We start from the raw sequence: 24,211 nt of genomic DNA on the forward strand, positions 1-24,211 counted from the left end.
GTCGCGTCAGTTAAGCATCTGTTATCTTTAACTGCGAGAGTGTAGACACGGAATAGAATTAATTAAAATATTATAGAAATCAAAAGGAAATTCTACGATCATACGCAGATGTTTATTACCGAGTTATTCGAGGAAATATTGTTTCTTTATCTTGTCATGTTCTCTTCATTGTGAATGTTTGCTCAATTTCTCATTTTTTCCCCCGTTTTTTTCTTTTTGTTTTTTTTTAATTTTTTTTTTTTTTATTAATTCCTTTCATAGTATACTACACAGAATGCGTTTTATGTATATTGAAATGTATGAATAAAAACATAAGTTGAAACAGATCTGTGAAACTAAAAACCCCTGACAAAACAATTTAGTAATCGCTCTACCTTGTAATTACTCTGTTTATTTAAATCGAGTGTTACATTTTATATTAACAAATCACAACTTAAACAATTAAGCATCACAATGGTGTGTGTGTAATTGAAAAATGTATATTTAAAATAAAATGTATATATAATTTTTATCGTCATTCTCCACATAATTAATTCTATGTACAGTAGAAGAAATAATTTGTAAATGTCGAGGTTGAGAAAGCTAAAAGATACTCTCTCTTAGATCTCACCGGAAGAGAATGAATCGGAAGGGCAGAGACGGTATATTAATTAAGAGAACCGATTGTGCTGTTTATGTAAATGGTATCAATGTACTTACTTCTGCAGAAAGATGAGCAAATCTTACACTTATCGAATAAACATAGTGTTCCTCTTCGAATCATTCTAAGAATGGAAATACAATTGGAGATTTGGAATTACGCCCACAACCAAAAAATTGATATTGTATTAATTAGGAGGTGGCCGTGTCCCTTCGTCCACTGAACGACACAATAGAACGAATACCTTTTACAGAAGTCTGAAATAATTCAACGAAAGAAATAATTATTCGACAAATAAATGTACGGACAATTGAATTGGCAGTAATGTTTATCAGATATAATTGTCGTAAACATTTTGACCAGTAAAATGCACTGTGATTAAGTCAGCGATAGAGGAAAATGTAATGATGTCGATACATCGGTAACGACAATCAGCATGTTGAGATGACCATGACGATAACGAGACCATGATTATGTATAGCCATAATGATGACGATGACGATGAAAACGACTATGACTAGAATATACCCTTTTGTTTGCCACTTTGTTATCGACTAATCGTTTAATCGTCTACTTCGTAAACAAAAAGTGACTAACGTTTGAATCATTAAATAGAGGATAATACCATGCGCTCATGATCGTAGAAAATGAGTATTTGCCTATTCGACTTGGAGTTGTTTAAGTAATGGGTTCAAATGGTGTTAAATGTTTCCTTGGAAATTTTCTTTAACGTGAAACTTAATGTTCAAGTGTTGAAACGAAACAAGTAATAAAAGTAAATGGTGTTTGTCTTTCAACTACGGACTTCATAATCTTAAGAAAACATCCGTAAAGTGCAATTTGTTAAATTAATAGTACACGTTAATCTAACGGAATAAAAATCGTACGTTCTGAAAAGTAGATGAAGTCATGTTCAAAGGACAGCGCCTAAACGATACATACAATCTCAGTAGTAAAGTTGCGGTTAAAAGCCGAATTAACAAAAGGTTGAAGAATGCCTGAAAAAGAAAAATATGTACAGATAAAAAGCCTGTTATGATACCATTCTGAATGAGGTTACAAATAAGACTGGAAAATTATAATCTTAATAAAATATTCAGTTTTATCGATACTACGAACAACATTGAAACAGAAATTTTTCTTCTGTGTGTAAAACTAATTAGTATCAACAGAGATTGCTAAAAGTAGCGTACATTGCACATTACATTCGACTAGATAAGTTTTCAAATAAGTTAGACAACTACTAAATAATAAAGAGGGAGACGATAGACATAGTGTTCTGGTTGTAAATACAATATCGCTAAAAAAAGAAACGATAAAATAAGTGGTATCATTAGCAATAACAATGGTTATACTAATAATACGATAAGTAACGTTACATTAATGATAGTGATAATGGTAATGGTAATGGCAATGTTGACGATGAGAATGAGAATGAGAATGAGAATGAGAATGAGAATAAAGATGTTAAAGATCATGATGTTACGAGTGAAATATGTGTATATATTAATTTCCAAAAATGAAAATGTAGAACATCAGTATCAGTGAAATAAGTGTAATAATTATAATTGTAATGATAACCACAAGAATTAAGTACTAAAAGTTATAATTGGAATACTTCGCAACATGGCTTTTCTTTAATGTGTCAATATATAATTTATAAATGGTATATTGACCTTTTTCTTCGAGCCATTGAGAAAGTCCTTATACATTTCCGACCGTAGATACCTCGAATAACTATCGCTTTTCATCAGGTGATAAACATGCGCCTAAAATTTAATAGCACGGAATAGTTTCTTATTATTTGCTTTCTACTATGTGATCATTATCTCTAAATTTGTACTGCATTTATATCGTTCAGACTAATTATCTTAATGTTATTGTTACAGTTAAAAGTATTTCTTAACGAATTTGTTCTAGTTTAATGAAAAGTTGTTGTTTCAAACTTATACCGCTGCTACGTCGAAACACCATCGATCAGGCTTCTGCAAATTCTTCTTCGTTATTTCGTAAGATTGAGAATCAACGTTGATCGGACAACTAGCATCCGGGCCCAAGTACTCGTTCCAAATCTCATTTATTTTAATCTGAATTTCTTTCTGGGGTAAAGTTTTCAACTCCTGTACAGCCTCCCAAAATCTGAGTGTAATAATTAAGATTTCACTTTGAATTTACAGTTGTAAATAATATTAGTCACAGGATTACCGTTTACTTACTTCAAATTTTCACCGCTGAATTCTTTATCTAAAAACCGTGTGAACTGGTCTCTGCCAACAGGATCTTGTAACAGTTCTTGTAGGCTAAAGGCCCACCTTTTTACCCTTCTCGTCGATACCTCTTTCCTGTTGAAAATGACATTAAATTTAGCATTTCCTTAGTAACAAGAAGGCACGATAATAATGAAAAAAAAAATATATATATATATATTTTCGTACGCTAATTTCTCTTGTTCCCACATTTCAGGATTATCCGATATCCATGGGTTTGTGAATTCAGGTTGTGTAAAAAAAGGATCGTACTCTACATACTGTTCAAAATATCCAATGAGACTGAAATAATGAAAGTACATTTTTAAACAAGTTTCATGATATTCAGCTTTGGACTTGACTCTTGTTCACTTACGCTTCTGATACTTTTGATACTTTTGTATTTGGTCTATCTAATATATTATTCAGTATTTCAATCTCTTTGTGAAGAACTTCTACCGACGGTGCTACATTCGACCCTTGTTGCGAAGGAACTCGACCACTGTCTCCTAGTCGCAGTTGCGTATTTGATTCAGAAGTTGATTTACAACTACGACATGCTTTCTTAATGTCTAATTCTGTAGTGTTAACGCATCCAGGCTGAAATCCATAAAAATCATCAAGTAAATATATATTTTCATTTGCAATTGATGAAACTACAACTGTACAAAGTACATGTACACAATGAAATAGAAAAATTGTTACCATTGGTCTATACACATCCCAGAAAGCTCTTTCTTGACTATCCAACACTTTGCGTTCTAGCTTGTCCCTTTTCTTATCAACTTTACTCTGTGCTTCTGCCTGCATGAAAATGTATTCCCATTTTCGTGAGAATATTTTCTGTAATTTAGCTAGATTCTCGGCCTCGTAATCTGCTAATTCCAAACGTGTTTTATTCTGCATTGTTCTTTTACATAAATAAACAGCTGCAACATTTCAATTCAAGTGTAATTCGCTTTTCAAAAAGGTAATTAGCACTGGATCTTTTTGAGCCAGTTATAAGGAAATCTATCATACCATAATCTGTATTTTCTGGTTCCCAACAATTTGATGGCCAAAAATATGGTGTTTGAAACCTGTAAAACGTATTATCATTCCTAACAGTAAGGCAGTGGTCGTCTATAGGGAAAAAATATCCATGGGATGCCATAAGATGTGCCACATGAAGGGCCTCTGTAATATTTTCACACAAATATAATAAGTTTTAATATTTTTCAAAGTTGAAACACAAAAGATTCAAACAATACCACATTATCAAGATAACATTCCAACCTACCTTGATCGTCTATAGTCATAGTCTTCATCATCCATGCTATTAAATCTGTACCTAAAATAACAACTCGAGGACATTAATAATGTGACAGAAACAGTAACAAAATTATTTGAAACTTTTCCTTTCCAATACTTTACCCGTAAAAACTGAAGGTGTTTTTGTCATAAAGCTCTTCACTGTTTTTACTGGAACACCTGATGCTTCATTCGACATTTTTTCTACGATAGCTTCCATCTAAAAGAGTACATTCGCAAAAATTATTCATTTTAACAGTTTAAATAACAAGCAGACAGTTAAATATAAGTTGTCACAATTACTTTCTGAAATACAAGGTAGTTTGGAGTGTCTTCGGCACACGAGGCAGTGATGTGATATGTATGACTACTTTGATATTTATCGAATGTCTCTCCATTCCGATTATTAGACTGATTCTTTTGATTATCTTTACGCCTTAGTTGATCAGTTGTTCCTCCAATATCACTACTTTCCCCAGCTTTTCGGCAACATGCCGACTTTTCAGAATTCATCGTTACCATGTCCACCCTAGACATTTTAAAAAGGTATACAAACATTTTCAAACATTTTGCTGTAAGCTTACCTAAGAAAAACTTAATTTTCCATGACACAAACCAAAGGAAAGTGTCTCGTGTGCATCACATCCATCGGGCTGCAATATCTAATAAATTATTTCTTTGTACTTAAAATTATTATGATAATATTGTTTAATAATAGAATTTATAATGTACACGTTTATATACATAAACTGGACATTCAAATGAATTAATACATTTGAATGATTAGCAACGAATTTTAAACAATAAAATACAATATTAAATTACCGTCTTTGAAAAAGAAATTCCGTGTCATTGAAGCAAGTGAAACCACTCATCCATTTCCAATTTGTTAATTTACAATTAATACGATCACATTCCTTATCGGACAACAGCAGACTGTCTAATACTTTCCCATTAATCGGTTTCAAAACTCGCTCTCTGATTCCGAGGAAAATTTGAGTCAGAAATCTCTGTTTTTCATTAAGTGATCAATATTCTCAAAATCACAAAGAGCAAATACTAGATACCTCCGGATTCTGATCGAAGAAAGATATGTTGATCTTAAGTGTATTTTCTCGACGAGTAACCGAGGACCGCGGCAATTTAAATCGCAATTGAACTGATAACAGGCAAATTGTTTTTTAACAGCTGAAATAAAAAATAGTTTTATTTGCCAGAAAGAATTGCTCGTATATCTGAAACGCGACTGCGCGCGTCAACTCCGCGCTGCGCCGTTTTCCCGTCTCGTTGAGCCGTATGCATCGCATATATATTTATTCTATCCTTCACTTTACTTCAACTGTTATTATTCCAATGAAAATTGCTCGGATGAAAAAGGAAATTGTTTATTTGACGAATAGAATTGGACATATTTATAACAGGATTGCCAGGTTTTAATATCTACAACAGCAAAGAAACAGGGTACATTCAAAAACAGGAGGGAAACGAACAAGTTTGACGAAAGCTGATAGTATTAAAATATTTCTTTTTGAAATTACAATCGCTTTGTAACGTTAGCGTTAAAATGTTGAAATTTCCAGCAGCTATCGGGTAGTTGACTTCAACGATAATTTCGTAATGATTTTGATTAAGAGATGCTTACGACGACATACGTATATTTTAGTGAAAAAAGTAGAAGAGATGAAGGTTCTTTTAAATAGAAATATATTTAATATGTACACACATAATATGTATAATTTGACATATATTAATTAATATGATTAACATGTATGAATGAAGTACAATGTATTAATAAACCATCTTTATTCTTTTATTCCCTTGACTTGATAAAATTCCTAATAAATTCAATTCCTTTTCAATATACAAATTGTACAGAATTATAGTTTGAAAATGTACCTTCACATAAGTCGTGTAATCGTATTTATAAACTTAATCTATAAGTAGCGCGCGCGCACGTATACATATGCGTGTATACAGAGAAAGTAATTGTAGCAGCCAATTTATTGTGTCCGTACAACGAAGGGGTAAACATTAACATTTACAAATCCTTAATGAACTTTACAATTTTCAAGAAAATACACATACAGCTGAGTACAACTGTCTCCTTTGAACTTTTTTAATTGTTCTGTCTCTTGCAACGACCGCGGATACATTTACAACAAGAGACTGAATTAACAATTATAAATTCTGAAACTACTTTTATATCTACGCTACAATTATTGTTATTATAAAATAATACTTTGCAATTCCATATTAGCTACAACGTTCGCCGTCACTTCTCTTTCTCTCCCTCTTTTTCTCTCTCTCTCTCTCTCTCTCTCTCTCTCTCTCTCCCTCTTTTTTTCTCTCTCTCTCTCTCTCTCTCTCCCCCTCTTTCTCTCTCTCTCTCTCTCTCTCTCTCTCTCTCTCTCTTTCTCTCTCTCTCTAGTACACGACATTTACCATTTTTTTTTTGTTAAAACTACGACTGTGTACAAAACACAATCTGAACACAAACAACATACTTTATGACTACCAATCGTTACTGTTTCCTTTCACGTTACACACTAACGTATTAATTAGATTAAAGGAAATTACATTACCTATTAGAACTTCACAAGAGAATATATAAAAAATATAAATTCAGATAAAATCTCATTCCAATCATTTCAATATCATTCTTTTATACTCTTAACAATGATTCTTTTATATTCTGTAACATGACATTCATAATAATCAAAGAAATTTTATGAATGTATAATGTAACAAGTACACATTCTTCGAGTAGGAAAGACTCAAGTCCTGAAGGTATTCACTTATAATTAAGTCAAACATTCCTTGTTGTGTTTCATGTACAGGTAATAAAAATATATTATGTCAGTGTTAAAATTGTCCACAATTAATAAATAACAATCTGATATTAAACACAACAGTTTCAATATCATTTCCATTATTGACTGATAAATAGATTCGAATTATTATTATTTTCTTCTTCTTCTTCTTCTTCCTTTTTTTTGTTTTTTTTTTTAAACGACATACGTGTGATGTGTGTATATATTAACTTATATACTCAAATATACAAATATAGACATGTATATTCACATGGTAATTCATTTCTAAATTGCAAATTTCACTGTTGTTGTTTCCAATTCATGTTGAACGCTAAATTTAATAGTAACACACAATCTTTCAAATAATATTTCGTATTATATCATAAAACCATCCAATTATCGTGGTTTCTTTTCTCAATGTGATGCCTACATTTTAAGTTCACGATATAATTCATGATAGATCAATAAGGTTTTAGACTAGAATCAATTATTCACTAAAAGTTTTGCTAACAGGTGCAGATGACACTAGGATCAAACGTTGTATCCCCCCCTTCATCTGCCCTTTTGCCAATTAAAATATTTAAATATAACTCATTTACAAATTTTTCAGTAGAATCGTTTATAATTTTCTATTTTTTTTTGTCAATGAAATTGTAAAAGGCATATATACATACATATATATGTATGTATGCATGCAAGTATGTATGTATGTATGTATGTATAATTGAACTTCATTCCCATTCGCAGTTAGAAAAATATGGATTGAGACTTTGGAAACTATGTGTTTAAAAAAATGTAACTTGAATTAAAAATATATTACCCCCTTAGAAGCAAATTATTTCTTTTTACACTTTCCCCCGTTAACAGAAATAATAAAGACATTCGACGTGACCATATCAAATAGCTTATTCTATGTACACAAAATTTGTCAAGATTCATTCGCGCGCATCTTTCCTTTCGGTAAGAGTAATTCATGTAGATTAATTTTATTTCAAGTATTTCCTTCGTTTTAGAGAAATACCATCCAGCGTTACTACCTGGCAACGTATGCTTTTAGATTCGCCATTTGGCATAGCGTTGGTATTGAGGTTCAAGATTCATTGTCAATTCTTCAAGTTCATCGATTTCATCGATTTCATCTTCCAAATCGTGCAAATTAACATTCTCTTCTGCTTCTTGATTCGCGTATCCCATTTCCTCGTTTTCATCTTCCTCATATCTTGCATTATTTTGTGCTATAAAAACCATATCAATCATTTTTATTACGTTACTATGTAGATTCGATATTTTCGTGAAGCTTATGTTATACGTATTCGGATAGTTTTGCAAGCTAAAATCATACTAAATCTCTATCTAAGAAATATATTATTCTTGTACGTTAAATGTTAAAGAAATACTGTATTACTTGGACGAAGAGAGTTACAGCTCATATTAGCGAAGGAATTTATAGAAGTATGATGAAAGAGTAAGGTATTTTTTAGAGGAGAATTAATATGATTTCTTCATTAGTTTAAACAACAGTTATTGTAATATTTGCAAGCGAGACATAAGATAGTGTTGAAATCAGCATAAATAGAAGTATCGTTTTAGAAATATCATTTGAATCTGATACATATTATTTACACAAATTTCGATTCGTTACAATGCACAATTATCTTTTCCCTATGTTGTTGTAAATTGCTTTCTATCGCATCATGAAGTTACACAGTTATGTTACAGATGAATTTATACATCTTATATACGATTCAATCACCGATCAATGTTTAGCTTATCTATGGAACATTTATTTATATATTTATATATTTATAAATAGATCTGTTACAATAAGAAGAGTTGAGACGAACGTATAGAATTATAAGCCTTGTGAAAGATATTCAATGAAAAACTTGCGACTCTCGCTAATCCTCTGAATGTGTTTTACTTACCTCGTCGCATGAATTACCGATGAAGAGTCGGCAACCTTAGTACTTTCATCAGAAATCATTTCAACTCTGACATTATTCCTTGTGTTCGCTGCTGCCTTTGAACACATAGTTGTAGCAACTGCAGATTTAATCGTATTAAGGTATTTATGAGTCATGTCGTTAATCATGTTTGGACTCGTAAGTTTTACACATTGAGCAATATTTGATCCAAATTTAGAGAACATATACGTATTTTCTAAAGCATTTTCACCTATACTACTATCCGTCTTCAACGGACACACGTCTTTTCTTGAATCGGCTACAGAGTAGACTTTTGTACATATTGAGGAACATTCAGACTTAACACCAGATTCATCGTTCTCTTGGAATTTCCGTTTGCTATGAAAATGCGTGCTGTCTTGCGTATCGCGATTCGCAGAGAAACTGTCGCCTTCCCTCCCAATTTTGGAAGGTTCGTTAGAGTTAGAAACGTTGTCTGCCTCTTCTTCGATCACGAGATTCATGCTTGAATTACTTTGAGGTAAATCGTAAAGCAAGTTCTTAAATTTTACAAGATCTTCTGGCCACTCGCGGGGAATAACTTGTTCCGACGAGAGTTCCGCAGGATCCTCGTTAAGGGAAGAAATGTCGGTTATGTAAAATATAAGATCTTTGGGAATGGACTTACTGATGTCAGCTATATAAGAACACGTTCTGGACGCAGGCATAATGTCTGTTCTTTGAATTGCACTGCCCATGGTATTCTCCGTAAAAAGCTCTCTAATCTTCGCCTCGTTTATATTAATCAACTTCAAGTATCTGTTGTCCGGTGTAGCGTTCGATTTCGTTAGATTCTCTATTCTCGATGTATTTACAACGTTCTCTTCGTAATCGGTCAAAGTACTGAAATCTGTACTAACACCGCTAAAATCAAGATTAATATCATCGTACATAGAATTCCTCTTGGACACTGTCGCTTTTGATTTTCCACTTACTGGGATACTTTGCCAGTGCCTACTATTATTTACGCAGCAAATATCTATTCCCTCGATTTCCTCGCTTGGCATATCGTGAACATTTGTACAAGTCCCCTTACGGTAATTGGTATCAATACTATGCATTTTGGTAACTTTATTGCTTAAACAATTTGTTCCTATATTTACCTTCAACGCATTGTGATATGTAAATGATTTATTACTTATATTAGAACCGCACTCTTCTGTACACGTGAAACATGCCAAATTGTTCAGCTTATTGTCTACGTTAAAAAGAAAATCCTTTTTGACATCACGTTTCTGGTATAAGTTTAATATTACTAAATTGTGCACTTTCTCAGGCGTATTTACAGTGTACGTATCATTTACATTTTTCGTATCATACATTATATTACACGACAAAGAATTACTATCACTAGTAAAATTAATACTGTCCGTTAAACTTTTATCACACATTTCTTTCAGCAGTATGGAATCTACCTTACTCAGTACTGCCTCTATATCTTCGATTTTTATATCGCTAATAGTTGCTTCTACAACAGAACATTCATACCTATCTATAAATTTAGACAAAGGTACGATCATCTTATTCCTTGAAGTACGTGTTAATAGACTATTATGTGCAATCTTTAAACGGTTATCCACTGCTATATTTGAATAGAGATAACTTGCAGGCAATAGAAAATCTTTATTAATAAGATCAATATAGTTTTTTGATTGTATCTTCTGGGGTACCAATTGACTATTCACAGTGAAAAGGTTAATCTGTTGCCCTTTTATGCGAACCTTGTATCGTTTATTGTCATCGTTATGGTCGGTGTCTCCGGATTTCTTTCTTAGTAAAACATTTACTTTGGTAATCGGTTTCGGGAAAGACTTATCGCTCTGCTCAGAAACATTTAAATTCCCCTCGAAGTTGAACGATGGAAACATGTTCGTCAAACTCTTCAAACTCAATATTTGCGAGATATTGAAAGATTTCGTCAGTTTATCCTTCAGCGATACCACAGAGTCTTCCGTCTTTTGGCGATTCTCGTCTCCCTCTGTCTTTCGAGGCCTGTCTTTATTCTCGTTTAAGTAACAATGAAATTTATTCTCGGTTTCCGGGTAACTGTTCGTGTTCTCTTGAAATGCACTTTTAAACTTCAATTGGCTAGTAGAGAAAAGACAACTAGGATGTTGAAACAGCGCGAGCAATTTATCTAAATTAGGAGTATGCTTTTGGATGCAAGACTTTTGCCTTGTCTGCCCTTGCGCTTCCGTTCTCTCGGTGGAAACGGTTGCTCTCTTGGCCGTATCTTGTTGTCTGCTGTCAGGTATCGGTCTACCGTTCCCTGTCACAGCAGAATCCTTCGCTTCGGCTCTACTCGCAGCCCCGGGTGTCTTTATCTCCGTCGAATCGTCGCGACGACCACGGCCACAGCTATCCGTCACTTCTCTGTGTTTCGTCGATGCAGTGCTTTCTTCCAGTGATCGATTTCGAACACTAATTCTCTTGTTCTGTAGATCGGTAGCACCCGTTTGATCTTTCAAAGCGCTGCTAGGATTTCTACCGGTGAATCGTTGTTCATCCTTCGATTCGACTGGTTCGCTCGACGGCGTACACCTCTCCTCTATCTTGTTTGAAATCGAACGAGACACGTTGCCCGACGAACTATGGAAACTGTCGCGCGCCTCTAATCTGTTAGATCCGAATGCATCGACGGAGTCATTCGAATCGGTTGACTCCGCGTTGCTGACTTTAAATTTGAAATCGAACGTAACGTCGGCCTTCGACGAGGCAACGATAGGTTCACGTGAAACGGTATTTGCTGATTCAACAACAGAGACACGAAATCTAGATGACCCACTTGCAGAAGATGCGAGATAGGTGGATGATTCAAGGGAGAGAGAGACTGGTGACGAAGATGTTGAGGATTCTGTAGAACATAATGATGTTTCTGGCACTCGGGACACCACAAATCGGCTTCGCGAAGGACTTGGTATTGGGCTCGCTATAGGTGAAGAGTCTGGACTAAGGGCTGGGGAACGTAGACGACCTCCGTTGATACGTTTCGGTTCGAGCATCGTTTTCCCCGGTTCGTTATTCCGTATCGATATTACGGTTGATAAAGAACATGGTAGTGTTTGACAAGTAAGCGAGATTTTACGAGAGTTTGTACTACATAGGATGCTATGACGTGAATTTTCAGAACCTTCGTTGTTTCCTTCTACAATACGATTTTGCTCGTTCTCCGAACAACAGACTTGAATCTCGGCTAAAAGCTGCGTATACAAGCTCTGGTCTCGGTCATCCTATCGTGAAAAGGTGAAAAGGTGAAAATTAGCTCCACATAGTACACATCATTGTGGAAATTGTTGTAATTGGTTTACTCACTACTTTCGCTCTGGGTTTGGTGTCCAAGTCGATTTGAATGATGCTTTTGTTCTTTTTTATACTGGAATTGAGGGCAGTTAATCCAGTCACTCGTATATCATTATTTCGCAAATCTATCCTCTAAAACGGTAAAACGAGTTTAATGTAGAATAGTCGTTCGTTCGATCGTAGAATATCATGGAACATCTAATATTTACTTGCAAAATCTGATTTGTTTCGATAATCTCCGATAACGCGACGACACCATCGCAAGTTAGCTCGGTTGACTGTATTCCCAATTGTAATAAAATACGATTCTTCTTCAATGCGTCTTTTATGGTAAATATCAATTCGTCGGTCAACACATTTTTCCCAATGTTTAATGTTTCTAATGTTTTAGACAATGTCTACAATACGTTAATAATGTGAATGCGATATTTCTAATACATAATCTAACCGTGTTACGTTGTGGAAAAAACATGTAAAATCACATACTATAATCCGTGCAAAATAGGGAGACGATTCTTTTGTGAGTTGATTGTTCCATAATACTAATATGCTTAAGCCTTTACCGCTCTTATCTTCGTTTATTTGATTAATAAGTCCTTCTAGGATATCACGTACACCGTCGTCTTGAATGTTATTATTGCTGAAGGATAAATAGAATCGATAATGCGCAATCTTAACATTTCTCCAACAGCTTTCTAAGCGGTACGTACCTAATATCAAGCAGCTGTATATGATTATTAAACCTAAGAAGAGAACCGAGTTGTATCGCATCGTACAAATCAAGTCCATTGTCAGCTAAATACAGTTCTCTTATTCCAGTGTTCATTTTCAGCGCTGAAACTGATAGAAGTGGCATACTATTAAACATGGTTGCTTCTCCAAAAATTATCTCGTTAGATAAGTTACTATTAATAAGTACAAAATACAAGGTGATAAATATAATTCAACACTTATCACAGTATGAATCTAATTTTCATAATAAATCTTATTTTTGTAGCATTATATTGCCATAATATTTAAATCATATATATATACATACAATATATATAAAAACATGAAATTTATTCGAGTAACCTAATTCTACTGCTTTTCTAAAATTTACAAGTATAATGGGTTTAATTATTTGTGGACATTAATTATTGATACTCAGAAAAATGAAACAGAACAATGATTGCGAATGACAACAGTTTGTAGCTGTATCAATGTTCATAGTAAAACCATCAAAACTGTACCACATAATAAATACCTAGTGTGACGACAGATCTTCCTGAAAGTCCACAATTTTCTAATTTTAGCACATGTAGATGGCAGATTAATCGTAATGCACGACTCAAGATATTCATGTACTGTTCATTAAGTATTACATCCTTAGCTTCAAGATGTTCTAAACATTGGGTCTGGACAGATAATAGTTATATTAATTACGTATTCCATAATAGAAAAGTAAAAACGAAATTTTAATATACATATTAAAACTCATCGCCGATACTTATGCTTTTCATAGTTATCCTACATGCATATTATCATTTTTTTATGACGATAACAACAGTTTAGAAATACTTCTGATTTAAAATATAATATATATATATACATACATATATATACATATATACCTTTCTTATCATACTCGCGCATGCATGCCATCCGTGTACTCCAATGTCTTGATTAGATGAAATATTTAACTGTTTCGCAGATTCGTAATACTCTAACATATCAAATAATATCACAGAACTCTGCAATTCAACCCAGGGATCAACATTAATGAAAATTCAATATGATACACTCTGAAACCAACTTGAAAATTGGCATTATACCTCGTCATTCAAACATGTTGCTTCTAAATCAACTTTATCGAATTGGATTCTTTTAAGAATTTCTTCCAATGCTTCGCAATCATTAGGATCCAATGTTTGTCCTCTTAGTATAAGTTCTTCACAATGCTTTTGGGATGTATCTAAAGTCTGTATTGAAAGTGATTATTTAACATTGATTCTAATTCATTCACCATATAGCACATAATCGAGTGCACTGCTCAACAAATTTTACATTATTTCCTATTAAATACCCTTTTACGTAATGACTAAAATGTGATCATTTACCTGAAGTTGGCTTACAACAATTTCCAGAGGGTCTGTTTTATGTTTTGTACAGGATTCCTTGTATGCAGAGATTAAATCTTCACGGTTCACATTTTCAGCTGTGAACAATTGATCAATACACAATTAGAAGACAGTAAAACCTTGATATTATTAAGAATAAAATGAATGATGAAAGGTGTTTTCAGAAAAACTTTAAATACGTATATTTAATCCTACTCAATAATAGTTACTGTTAGCGATAGAGATTAGAAACTGAATTTTTACTTCTTTTTTTTTTCTTTTTTTTTTTTTCTTAACACGTTCGCTGCGGTATTCATTGGTGACTCACCAAGTTTTTCATTTGTAGCAAGGACTTGATCATTAATTAGTGTCTACATTTCCATTGAATGTTCACCTCACTATCACAACAAAGTAAGTTGATAAATTTGACCCTGGAAGGAAAGGATCAAGACAAAATCAACTCGGCATCTTTCATTTAAGACTCAAACCAAATATTTACTTGCATTTCATGGTAATGCGAATATAAACCACATGTTAGAAAATAAATTAAATCATTTTTGTTCGAATTACTTTTGACTTTGACAGCTAAACATTTACATTTTTCCATATTTTCCACAGAGAACGTATTAATATACTAACAGAAATAACGTGATTCCCATTTCAAAAGGTACTAACAATTTTTACCCAATCGATTTTGAATGCAATAATTTTCATAATAATACTTTTAAATAACCGACTGAGTCTAAAAACAAAATAGTAATAATATTAATATTACTCCTTTTCAAAAAAATCTACATTTTCAAGAGTATTGTACTTTAAAAGTAACTTACAGGTGAATTATATATTATGCATACTTTAACATTGCATCAAACTTATAATTAGTACATGGTTCACATTGTGAAATCTTAAATGTTCTTCATGTGACATGACCTATAAAAAACCTAATTGCTTAGTATTACCCTATTTACTATGCAAGTAAATAATTATAAAAATCATATTGAACATGTTACATTGGTTATTTAAATTTCCATATACTAAATAATCTCTTTAAAATAATATTCGAATGACTAACTAATGATTCATGGGAATTATTTTAGATAAATTCAGTTCATACTTTTCAATTGACTGTTTTATTTTCTTGAATACTCTGCCATTCTATGAAAATACAACTGAGAACTATGGAATGAACGAATATATGTTTCAAATGCATGAATGTATGATGTAACAAACAACAACTCAGTACAGGGTATTAAACTAAATACTTCACAAGAAGATTAAGAAATTTGTACAAATAAAATAGAATTAACATATTTTAATCTTATGAAAGTACTCAGAATTTTGTGAGTTTTAAGAATTATAATTAACAATATATAATCTAAGATATATACTTTAATTCAAACCATATTTTAAAGTCAATGTATTTGAAAAGTATATAATGCAAAGTGTAACATAAGCTTGTATAACTTTTCGTGTTTCTTTTGAATATTTATAGAGTAACATGATTCCTCTTCGAGTTTCAAATGATTTTCTAAGAACATAATTTCACCTAATCACTTTGGATTATAACTTTCATTTCTAACTGTAATATTTTCAGACAAACGTGTGTCATACAAATGAGCTATCCTTGACCATCGATACTCATCTTCACCATTAAACAAGCTCTACGAGTTTCTACCAAACAAGCTGCACATTACTACAATTACGAAAAGGAAAAGTAAATCGACAAAATGTACCACAACAGAAAAATGAATGTGATAATTGCGTTCGACGCTAGGCATTGTCCTTACCAAGTTTCCAAGGATTGGCAGGCTCCAGACATCCCGTAACCAAAAGATTGTCATTTGCAGGAAAACTCACTCGTCGCAGAGGTCGTTTTTTGGAGAAAGCCAAGGAACTCCGTAATTTTTTTCCATCGATTAATATATAGGGCGAGAGGGGAGCATTGCTTATGCCGAACCGTGGCCTCCTAGTGTTGTACGATATTATTCTCGGAGGAAGTTTCTCAGGATCAACTTCCTCAGGATCAACATTCAAGGTCGTAAGCGAATTCTCGCAGATCGATGGTACTGAATCCGCTCCTTCGCTCATATTAACTGGATTTCTAACACATTTTGTCAGCCAAAATTTACACCGTACTATGCACAACACGCACACGCACACATATATAGAGCACGACAATATGTCAATTGCACTGTTCGGAGGAATCGTTAACACGCGTATCGAAGCAAACGTCAGCTACCCGTGCATTATATCCGCCATCTTTATTACTCTGTAACAAGTTGACAATTACTAAATGGAAACGTAACTAGGGAACGCAAAGCTCAATTCACGGGATTACGAGTCTAACCGTGCCCTTCTAGCAACATTGAATCTACTTACTTGTATCGTTGATTCATTCAAACATATTTCCACGTGGAAATGTATAATATTTGATTTTACGAAATTCTCATCATCTAAAATCTTTCGATTGAAAACCATATCACCAGATCACATTTCTCTTTATGCTTTCTTTAGAATCATGTAATATGTATGTGTATATATGTTTTGTTAAATCAACAATGTGTCGATTAAAAGATCACTGTTATCGAAATGATTTTTCATTTTTAATTACCTGAGAACAACGCTGGAATTGTAATTATTTCTTCTTGATTTTCATCTTGTATTGTCACAATCGCCCACCTGTTATGGAACACTTTTGTACAAGTACATTAGATCTAGTTTCTTTTTTTGTTACTGCACATTAATAAAATCGTTAATTTTTTTAAATGTTCGATATATCGAATAATATTTGAAGATCGAAATCAAATTGTTGCTATGTTAATTGTTTAATTGATGTAGGTATTGTACGTAAGTATGTTATTTTCTTTCATCTTGTTGCATCATAGAAATAATTTTTTTGGTGAACTTACCTTTATATCGTTAAGCTTATTCATAACAATTATATTTTAGTAAAGCTCACGCTTTACTTTTCTTTTTTAAAAATTCTTATTTTTACGAGATACCTGAAATACTCGGAAAATTTGAAAATCGAATGATTCTGAAATAATTTTTTTTTAGCTCGTTGATTGGAATTAAAGGCTATCCCTACGAGAAAAACATTTGCATAAATGACGGAGATATATTTTTCTCTGTCTGACAAGTCCCAAATTTGACGGAGCCGAACATTTCCTTATATTGCCAAAGAAAGAAAGAATCAGTAAGATATGTTTTTTTCGCCAAATAATTAACAGAGAAAAATGACTTGCGACGCTAAACGTAAGAAAATAATTTTATTTTATCCTAATAAGAGTTATTTCATTTTTAGAGATGGAAACTGTGTTACAACAAAAGGTAATAGAAGCGACACAGTGTGTTGAGAAACAATTAGACGCTGAAATAGAGAAGTTGGATAATTTAGATATTAACGACTTTGAAAAATTGCGTGAGGAGCGATTGAAAAAATTAAAACTACTCCAGCAGCAAAAACAAAATTGGTTGTTAGCGGTAATACATATATTGTTAAACTCCTTGTGGTGTTACAATATTGTTAAGCATAGATATACAGTAGATAATAATTGTATGTTTTGTACGTTACTTCAGGGTCATGGAGAATATTCTGAGATATACGATGAGAAAGAATTTTTTGATGTATCAAAGAAATCTGAGAACATTGTCTGTTTATTTTATAAAGATGACTCGCCAAGAAGCAAAATAGTGGATCACCATTTCAAAATTCTTGCAAAGAAACACATGGAAGCAAAATTTTGTAAGCTAAATGTAAAGAGGTGTCCATTTTTAACTGGTAATTCCCTAAATCATTTATAAACCACGAATGATTATTTTATTCGAATGAACACCAATTACAAAATATTTTAATGTAAAATTAATTCCTTCGCTTTCAGAACGTTTAAGAATCAAAATCATTCCTACAATTGCCCTCATTGTAAATAGCAAAACTAAAGATTATATTGTGGGATTCACAGAGTTAGGAAATTGTGATGATTTTTCAACAGAAACATTGGAGTATAGAATTTCACTTTCTGGTGTAATAAAGTACGACGATACATACCCTTCAGAGAACAACAAAAAGGCAACATTGTTGCAAATTGTTAAGTCCAAAACAATTAAGGATTCCGATCCTGCAAATTCAGATGATTCTGACATCGAGTAGAGATACTTTTAATGATTGAAAAGCGTTCTTATTAATACACATTGTCTACTTTTATTTTGGATTATAAATTTATTTATATTACAGATTTCTACTTAAGTAACAATATTGATTAATAAAAAATTGCAATAATTTGATGAAGCAAAATGAGTTACATGGTTTTCATAAATGTACTAAATGTGTATTTCTTTTTTCTGTACTTTATTTTATAAATATCACATGGAAAATGAAATTTTGCAAAGTAAATTGTGAATAATTACGCTAGAAGTAGAAAAAAAGTTATAAAAAATATATCATTGATTTAAGGATCAATCAAGTGCAATTACTCTTTCTTAAATTGTAATGAGATTATTTTAAGAATCTAAAAATATGTCATTTATAAAACAGTAAGTAATTCTTTAAATTATTTTATTTTACAGTAGTTCTTTTTATGTATGACACATGTATTTCACATTAATATTATCCTCGTCATTTCAAATGTACTCTTAAGAGAAATATAATTGAGAATGTATTCTAATGGAATTACTCTAACAACGATATTCTGTGTACATGCATAATTCCTTGCAGATACATACAACTCTTTTCAGCATGGTTAAAGGTAATTTGAATTTAGTGGGAAAATATTCTGTTTCTTATATTTATATTATATTTAATAACTAATTTTTAATACTATAATTATGCAATGTATCACAGTGATAATTTTGCATACATTAACAGTTGTTATATATATATACACAATGAAATAAGAACTGCATTTATACTAACGCACCTTAGTACATATGCACGTACCATTCAAAATAAGAGAATAAGTGAAGATAAAAAGAATATAATACCATACACATATAAAATGTTGTATAAATCATATAATAATAATGCCCCCGCCTATAAAACATACTTCACTTTCAAAGAAGCTCTTAATGGAATACTAATACTGAACTACTAATGAGTATAATTCTATAATATTTAGAATGCTTTCTTTTTACAAGAGAGTAATATAGTAATATAAAAAATATAGACACTTATGCCTGTAAAGTATGACAGTGCACGTTCTAAATACAATTATTATTAGGAATGCAACATCACAAAAATATGACACACTGATTCGATTTTATTTAAATTACATGCTTAAAATCAGACTTAATGATGAAATTGTTTTATCATATATTTATCATCCACTGAAACGTACGAAAAAAGAAGGAAATAATATTACTTAATTCGTGTTAACATAAACGATAATTTTATGTAATTTAATCTTCTGAGTTTGCAACCGCAACTTTCTTTTTTTTTTGTTTTTCAATTATGTCTTGTGAATGTAAATACGACCAAATTTATTATGTGTATTACTTTGAACTTTTGTAAATTATATTTACAATGTATCAAAAATTGAAATTATATAATGCAATAAGTATGAAATAAAGTATTAGTAGCGTATATCAAATCATACTGTACTGAGATGTTAATACATTGTAAGCGCGAATAAAATTGCGTACAAATTTAATAATTCTTAAATGTGTATAATATCAAACAAAACATCATTAATTACACTTTGTACATATATGTTTTTAAGAATTATTCTTTTAAATAAAAATGCGTAGAATACCGAAGCTTCGCTTTGATATTCTTATTTTGACGAATACTATATTTGGAAAATAGTTACGTGAAATGATACTATCGTTTGAAATAATAAGATAAACTCAAAAATATATACTTAAATGTATACTTTCCTTTGTTTATGTCACAAGTACAAACTTAGGCAATAACAGTTTTTCTTTAAAGAAAGAAAAAAAAAATATATATATATATATATATATATGTAAGGACTACAACAAAGTTTCATAATGACAAAAGCACTGAAAAATGCTTCCTTAGTCTGGTACTTAACAATAGTAATTAGAGTTTGGATAAACTAGTGTAATTAATCTTTTTTAACAGGGCAATGTTCCCCGTGGTCGTATTAAAAAACAAAAGAAGAAAAAAAAAAGAGATGCTTTACATTCACGTAACTAACGTAATTTTTATATTTCTTTAAGAATGTAACTATTTAAACATTAAAATAAAATTAAACTTTGATTTCTTTTACTTAAAGTCTATGATAACTGACAAATGAATAGGTTCCAAAAGTTTATAATCAATATATTCACATTATTTTAACAACTTATATATTACTTTGTTTTCAATAATGAAAACAAATTTGACCAGCCAGTTTAAGTAATGGGTTGATTCAACTCACTATACATAGTTTGATGTTTAACAAAGTCATAGAAGAATATGCCTTCTACCTTTAATACGATTTACCAAATTGCATATTTTAAGTGCTGGCCCAAGTTTCAGTCCCATATACTTCATCATCATATCAGAATTTAAAAGTAATAAAGCTTTCCCATCAATTTCCTGAAAATAAAGCATATGTATGTATATCATTATTACTAAAACTCATCAGTAAAACACATAACGTTCACTGAAAGTAAAATGTAAATAGCTTACGTGTTTCCGGAATAAATCTGCATGTTGCCCTAACGCAGGATCAGTGACACCAATATAATGTATTACATCTTCGATAGTCCATTCCGCTGGTTCAGTAGAAGCTGTACGATTCATAGAACTTTCTGACTGAGTGGTTGACGTTGCAGCTTCAAGTTCTATAATCGGAATAGTAATAATATTTATTTTACTGAACTCTTAGCGAACGATCGATTAGGTTACAATAATATATCGTAAAGGAACGTTCAACTGGTTACCTGGAACGGATTTCCTAGGTTGTTTCATAGCTGTTGGGGACGACAGTGTCGAATTATTCATACTTGGCACAGAATTCTGTTGTATTTGCTGTTGCTGGATACTCGACGATAAATTTTGTTGACTTTGAGATTGCCATCTTCTTTTCTCTGCGGTAGTAGTGCTATTAGTTGTACCAGTGCCAACTGTTTCTTCGCTGTTCGTAGATTGTGGTTGCTGGGTATTTGGACATTTATTACAAGATTCCTTTCTCCTGAACAACATGTGCTCGCACGCGCAAAGATCTTCAAGTTGCCGCCTTATGTATATGTAAAAATCCTCCTCCTCCATAAATATTGGTAACCTAACAGAAGTAGGTTTACTCTCTAAAATTAAGCTTATGGTTTCTCCTTCACCACGTTTTAATAAGCTTAACATTTGTCTTGGACTCATTGCTGCCATCAGGAAAGCTTGAAATATATCTCTTGTAACATTTAATATGGGACCGGTGCCAAATTGTGCTGGCATAGCTTTTACTTTACGAGGATCAAAGTAAGGACCACAAGTACAATTGTGGTTTACATAAATTGTAACTGTAATATAATAGAAGTAATGAGTCAAAAAACAATAAGTAAGCAACAAAGTATATATTTGCAGATATATTAAAGTTTACCATTCTCTAGAGAATGTGGTTTGGTATTAGCTGTACTAGTATCAGGTTCTGTAGCTGGTTGCGGAGGAGCACTGGAACCTGCAGGGCTTACCAAAGCAACGGCTGGTTCTCCGTTAGTGCCTCCACCAGATATCGCCATTACCGGTAAGACATTACTGGTCCTTGATTTAAATCTGTTAGGCCCTGTTGCTGCAATAATTCGTGTATATCGTTAATGTTAACAGTATCATCATTATAATGCACATACACGCATATCAATATGTATTTTACATTTTTGTCTTGGAGGCTGTAACGGATGACCACTTTTAAAACACCATCCAGCAGGAAAGATATCCCTAGAGTCAAAGCGGCACCAGTAATCGAAAGCACCCCTCCAGCCGTCGAATGTAATGTGAATCATATCGTCTTTAACAGCGCCAACAGTTGCTGTGCATATAAGTTGCGGATTCTTTTTATCTATGGCTTCTAATTTATGCCCGACTTCGAACATATTGGAACGCGGTGTTTTCGGTTCACGTTTGAATACTTTTGCAGGTGCCATCTCTGCCCCGTTTAAAGTCTTTAAAAGAAACATGGGCCAACTGGAAGCATTCATTCGGAAGCCTAACGGGGGCTGTAACATGCCACCAGACTTTTCGCAATGGCCGATGGGATGAATTTCGTTGCTATCAACCAAACGCCAAAAATCATTTTTATTATCCGAGCCATCCAGTCTTAATCTGAGTCGCGGACCGAGAACACCGACTACAGTCGCAATGCAAGTCGATGTTAAGTTACGAGGATCAAGGGCTTCCAACTTCATACCCATTTTGAATTCGTTAATCGGTGGGACTTCATGCTGAAAGAAAATTTCAATATTATAATCCGTATTTTTTGCTTGAAATTTTATTTCGTAAATGATTGTACCTGTTTAAAGCATTCGATAGGTGCAGCTTGACTATTTGTTTCTTTCAAGTAGAGATCCCAATCAAAAGTTTGATATGTTTCGTACTGAAATGGACCAGTAGAAGTCGAGGGTGGATGAGACATGGCTGTATGGTTATTAGCATTTGTGAAAGACTGAGTTGTAGATGGAACATTATTTCCACTTAACAATCCTGGTGAAATTGATGGTGAAGGTGATGATTGGTCCCTATTGTCTAAGGAAATTAAAAGAAATGTTAATATATAATATTTCTTAAACAATTAAGATAAACAATATTTGAGCAATATAAAATTGACATAAATCACTAACTTTTCTTTGCTTCGGTTTGTCCCTCTTTCTTCTGATGTTTATTTAAACAAAACGAAGAACAAAAATCTTTCGTCGGTCCATCTTTCTGTTCCAATCTCACCGGTGTACCTCTAATAACGTTGTCACATTGAACGCAGGCTCCTCTCACATAAGCTTTGCGAAATTCGGATAAACAGGTCTCAGAACAAAATTCTTTTTTCCCGTGTTGCGTAGGAAGAACATATTTCAAAGGCTGTTTAGTTTCTCCGCACCATGTACAAGAGTTTTTTGATTTTGGTGGTCTTCCTGGACCTGCATTTGAAATTGAAATACTTCAATACCAACTTGATATATTCAGCACAACGTATACAGTCCAAGCACATTGTATCCATGAGAGAAAATAATGGAAAAATGTACTCAAATCACATATAAAGTACAGAAAAATATTAAACCATAATATTTCTATACCTCGCATTTTGCTTTGTGTAGACGACATAGTTCTTCATAGAAAACTGGTGATCAACACTAAGCCTCACTGCACAACGATACTAGTTTAATTCAGTAATTAGGGACATCTTTGCGTCTATTAATAAAATAAATTTTGGAAGCACTATTCAGTTTTAAATCGCGGAACCTTTGCCCACGACCGGCTCGTGACCACGTTTCGCTTGATATTTCTACGCGGCAACGTACTTTCGTGTTAATTTTCAACCAAAGAATAATTTAATAGAACTGCGGGACGATTATTTCGTTACAATCAAAATAATATATTCCGTATCAAAAATTATTATGTCAAGCCGCCATATTGCTTTGATTTGGCCGCGCAATCCTTAGATAAAAAGGTAGTAGAAAGGAGTCGCTAAATGAATATCGATACTTTAATGATACATAGTGTAACCTGTGTGCTATTGCGAATTTCGCAGAAGTAAATAATGAAGCTGGATCTAGCGAAATATACGAACAAAAATGAATATTTTATTTATATTCATTTTTACATAAATCGCAATACGCATCTCTTATTTTTTTTATCGACAACGTTTCAACGTTCGTTTAAAATTCATCGCCTGAAAAGTCGCACCATAAATATCAAGGTTTAAGCAGTTTATTTGCGCAG

At 32.6% G+C, this 24,211-nt stretch overlaps 4 protein-coding genes across 10 annotated transcripts; 1 reads left to right on the forward strand and 3 right to left on the reverse strand.

Annotated features, from left to right (window-relative positions):
* Positions 1-205: 205 nt before the first annotated feature.
* RSG7 (regulator of G-protein signaling 7) lies at positions 206-4,698 on the reverse strand. The gene is made up of 11 exons (XM_031990507.2): positions 4,480-4,698; positions 4,300-4,396; positions 4,166-4,216; positions 3,907-4,062; positions 3,592-3,815; positions 3,263-3,486; positions 3,076-3,189; positions 2,857-2,982; positions 2,593-2,779; positions 2,317-2,409; positions 206-897 (listed from the first exon to the last, which is right to left on the reverse strand). Exons 1-11 carry the CDS (start codon positions 4,696-4,698, stop codon positions 832-834), a joined length of 1,557 nt encoding a protein of 518 aa, XP_031846367.1. The 3' UTR covers positions 206-831.
* A 3,370-nt stretch (positions 4,699-8,068) lies between these two features.
* Positions 8,069-17,069, reverse strand: LOC116432963 (uncharacterized). 3 transcript variants are annotated; one of them, XM_031990498.2, is made up of 13 exons: positions 16,961-17,056; positions 16,729-16,857; positions 16,137-16,618; positions 14,350-14,447; positions 14,065-14,211; positions 13,864-13,983; positions 13,497-13,647; positions 12,961-13,090; positions 12,737-12,890; positions 12,460-12,648; positions 12,263-12,382; positions 8,912-12,180; positions 8,069-8,221 (listed from the first exon to the last, which is right to left on the reverse strand). In XM_031990498.2, exons 3-13 carry the CDS (start codon positions 16,435-16,437, stop codon positions 8,212-8,214), a joined length of 4,689 nt encoding a protein of 1,562 aa, XP_031846358.1. In that variant the 5' UTR covers positions 16,438-16,618; positions 16,729-16,857; positions 16,961-17,056; the 3' UTR covers positions 8,069-8,211. The 3 variants fall into 3 exon arrangements, with proteins under 3 accessions (XP_031846358.1, XP_031846359.1, XP_076221213.1); XM_031990499.2 differs by lacking the exon at positions 16,729-16,857 and having other exon boundaries at positions 16,961-17,069; XM_076365098.1 differs by lacking the exons at positions 13,497-13,647; positions 16,137-16,618; positions 16,729-16,857; positions 16,961-17,056 and adding an exon at positions 14,678-14,745.
* On the forward strand, positions 17,049-18,643 carry LOC116432964 (phosducin-like protein 3). 4 transcript variants are annotated; one of them, XM_031990500.2, is made up of 5 exons: positions 17,049-17,196; positions 17,407-17,545; positions 17,654-17,832; positions 17,929-18,130; positions 18,231-18,643. In XM_031990500.2, exons 3-5 carry the CDS (start codon positions 17,656-17,658, stop codon positions 18,497-18,499), a joined length of 648 nt encoding a protein of 215 aa, XP_031846360.1. In that variant the 5' UTR covers positions 17,049-17,196; positions 17,407-17,545; positions 17,654-17,655; the 3' UTR covers positions 18,500-18,643. The 4 variants fall into 4 exon arrangements, with proteins under 4 accessions (XP_031846360.1, XP_031846362.1, XP_031846361.1 ...); XM_031990502.2 differs by having other exon boundaries at positions 17,165-17,183; XM_031990501.2 differs by lacking the exon at positions 17,049-17,196 and adding an exon at positions 17,205-17,248.
* Positions 18,644-19,584: 941 nt separating this feature from the next.
* Positions 19,585-23,976, reverse strand: Scm (Polycomb protein Scm). 2 transcript variants are annotated; one of them, XM_031990494.2, is made up of 8 exons: positions 23,566-23,976; positions 23,119-23,409; positions 22,791-23,023; positions 22,155-22,722; positions 21,885-22,067; positions 21,235-21,804; positions 20,981-21,135; positions 19,585-20,887 (listed from the first exon to the last, which is right to left on the reverse strand). In XM_031990494.2, the coding sequence occupies exons 1-8, from the start codon at positions 23,591-23,593 to the stop codon at positions 20,753-20,755; spliced, it is 2,163 nt and encodes a 720-aa protein (XP_031846354.1). In that variant the 5' UTR covers positions 23,594-23,976; the 3' UTR covers positions 19,585-20,752. The 2 variants fall into 2 exon arrangements, with proteins under 2 accessions (XP_031846354.1, XP_031846353.1); XM_031990493.2 differs by having other exon boundaries at positions 21,885-22,073; positions 23,566-23,973.
* Positions 23,977-24,211: the final 235 nt, after the last annotated feature.

Source organism: Nomia melanderi, chromosome 2 (assembly GCF_051020985.1).
Source record: "Nomia melanderi isolate GNS246 chromosome 2, iyNomMela1, whole genome shotgun sequence".
Classification (NCBI taxonomy): Eukaryota; Metazoa; Arthropoda; class Insecta; order Hymenoptera; family Halictidae; genus Nomia; species Nomia melanderi.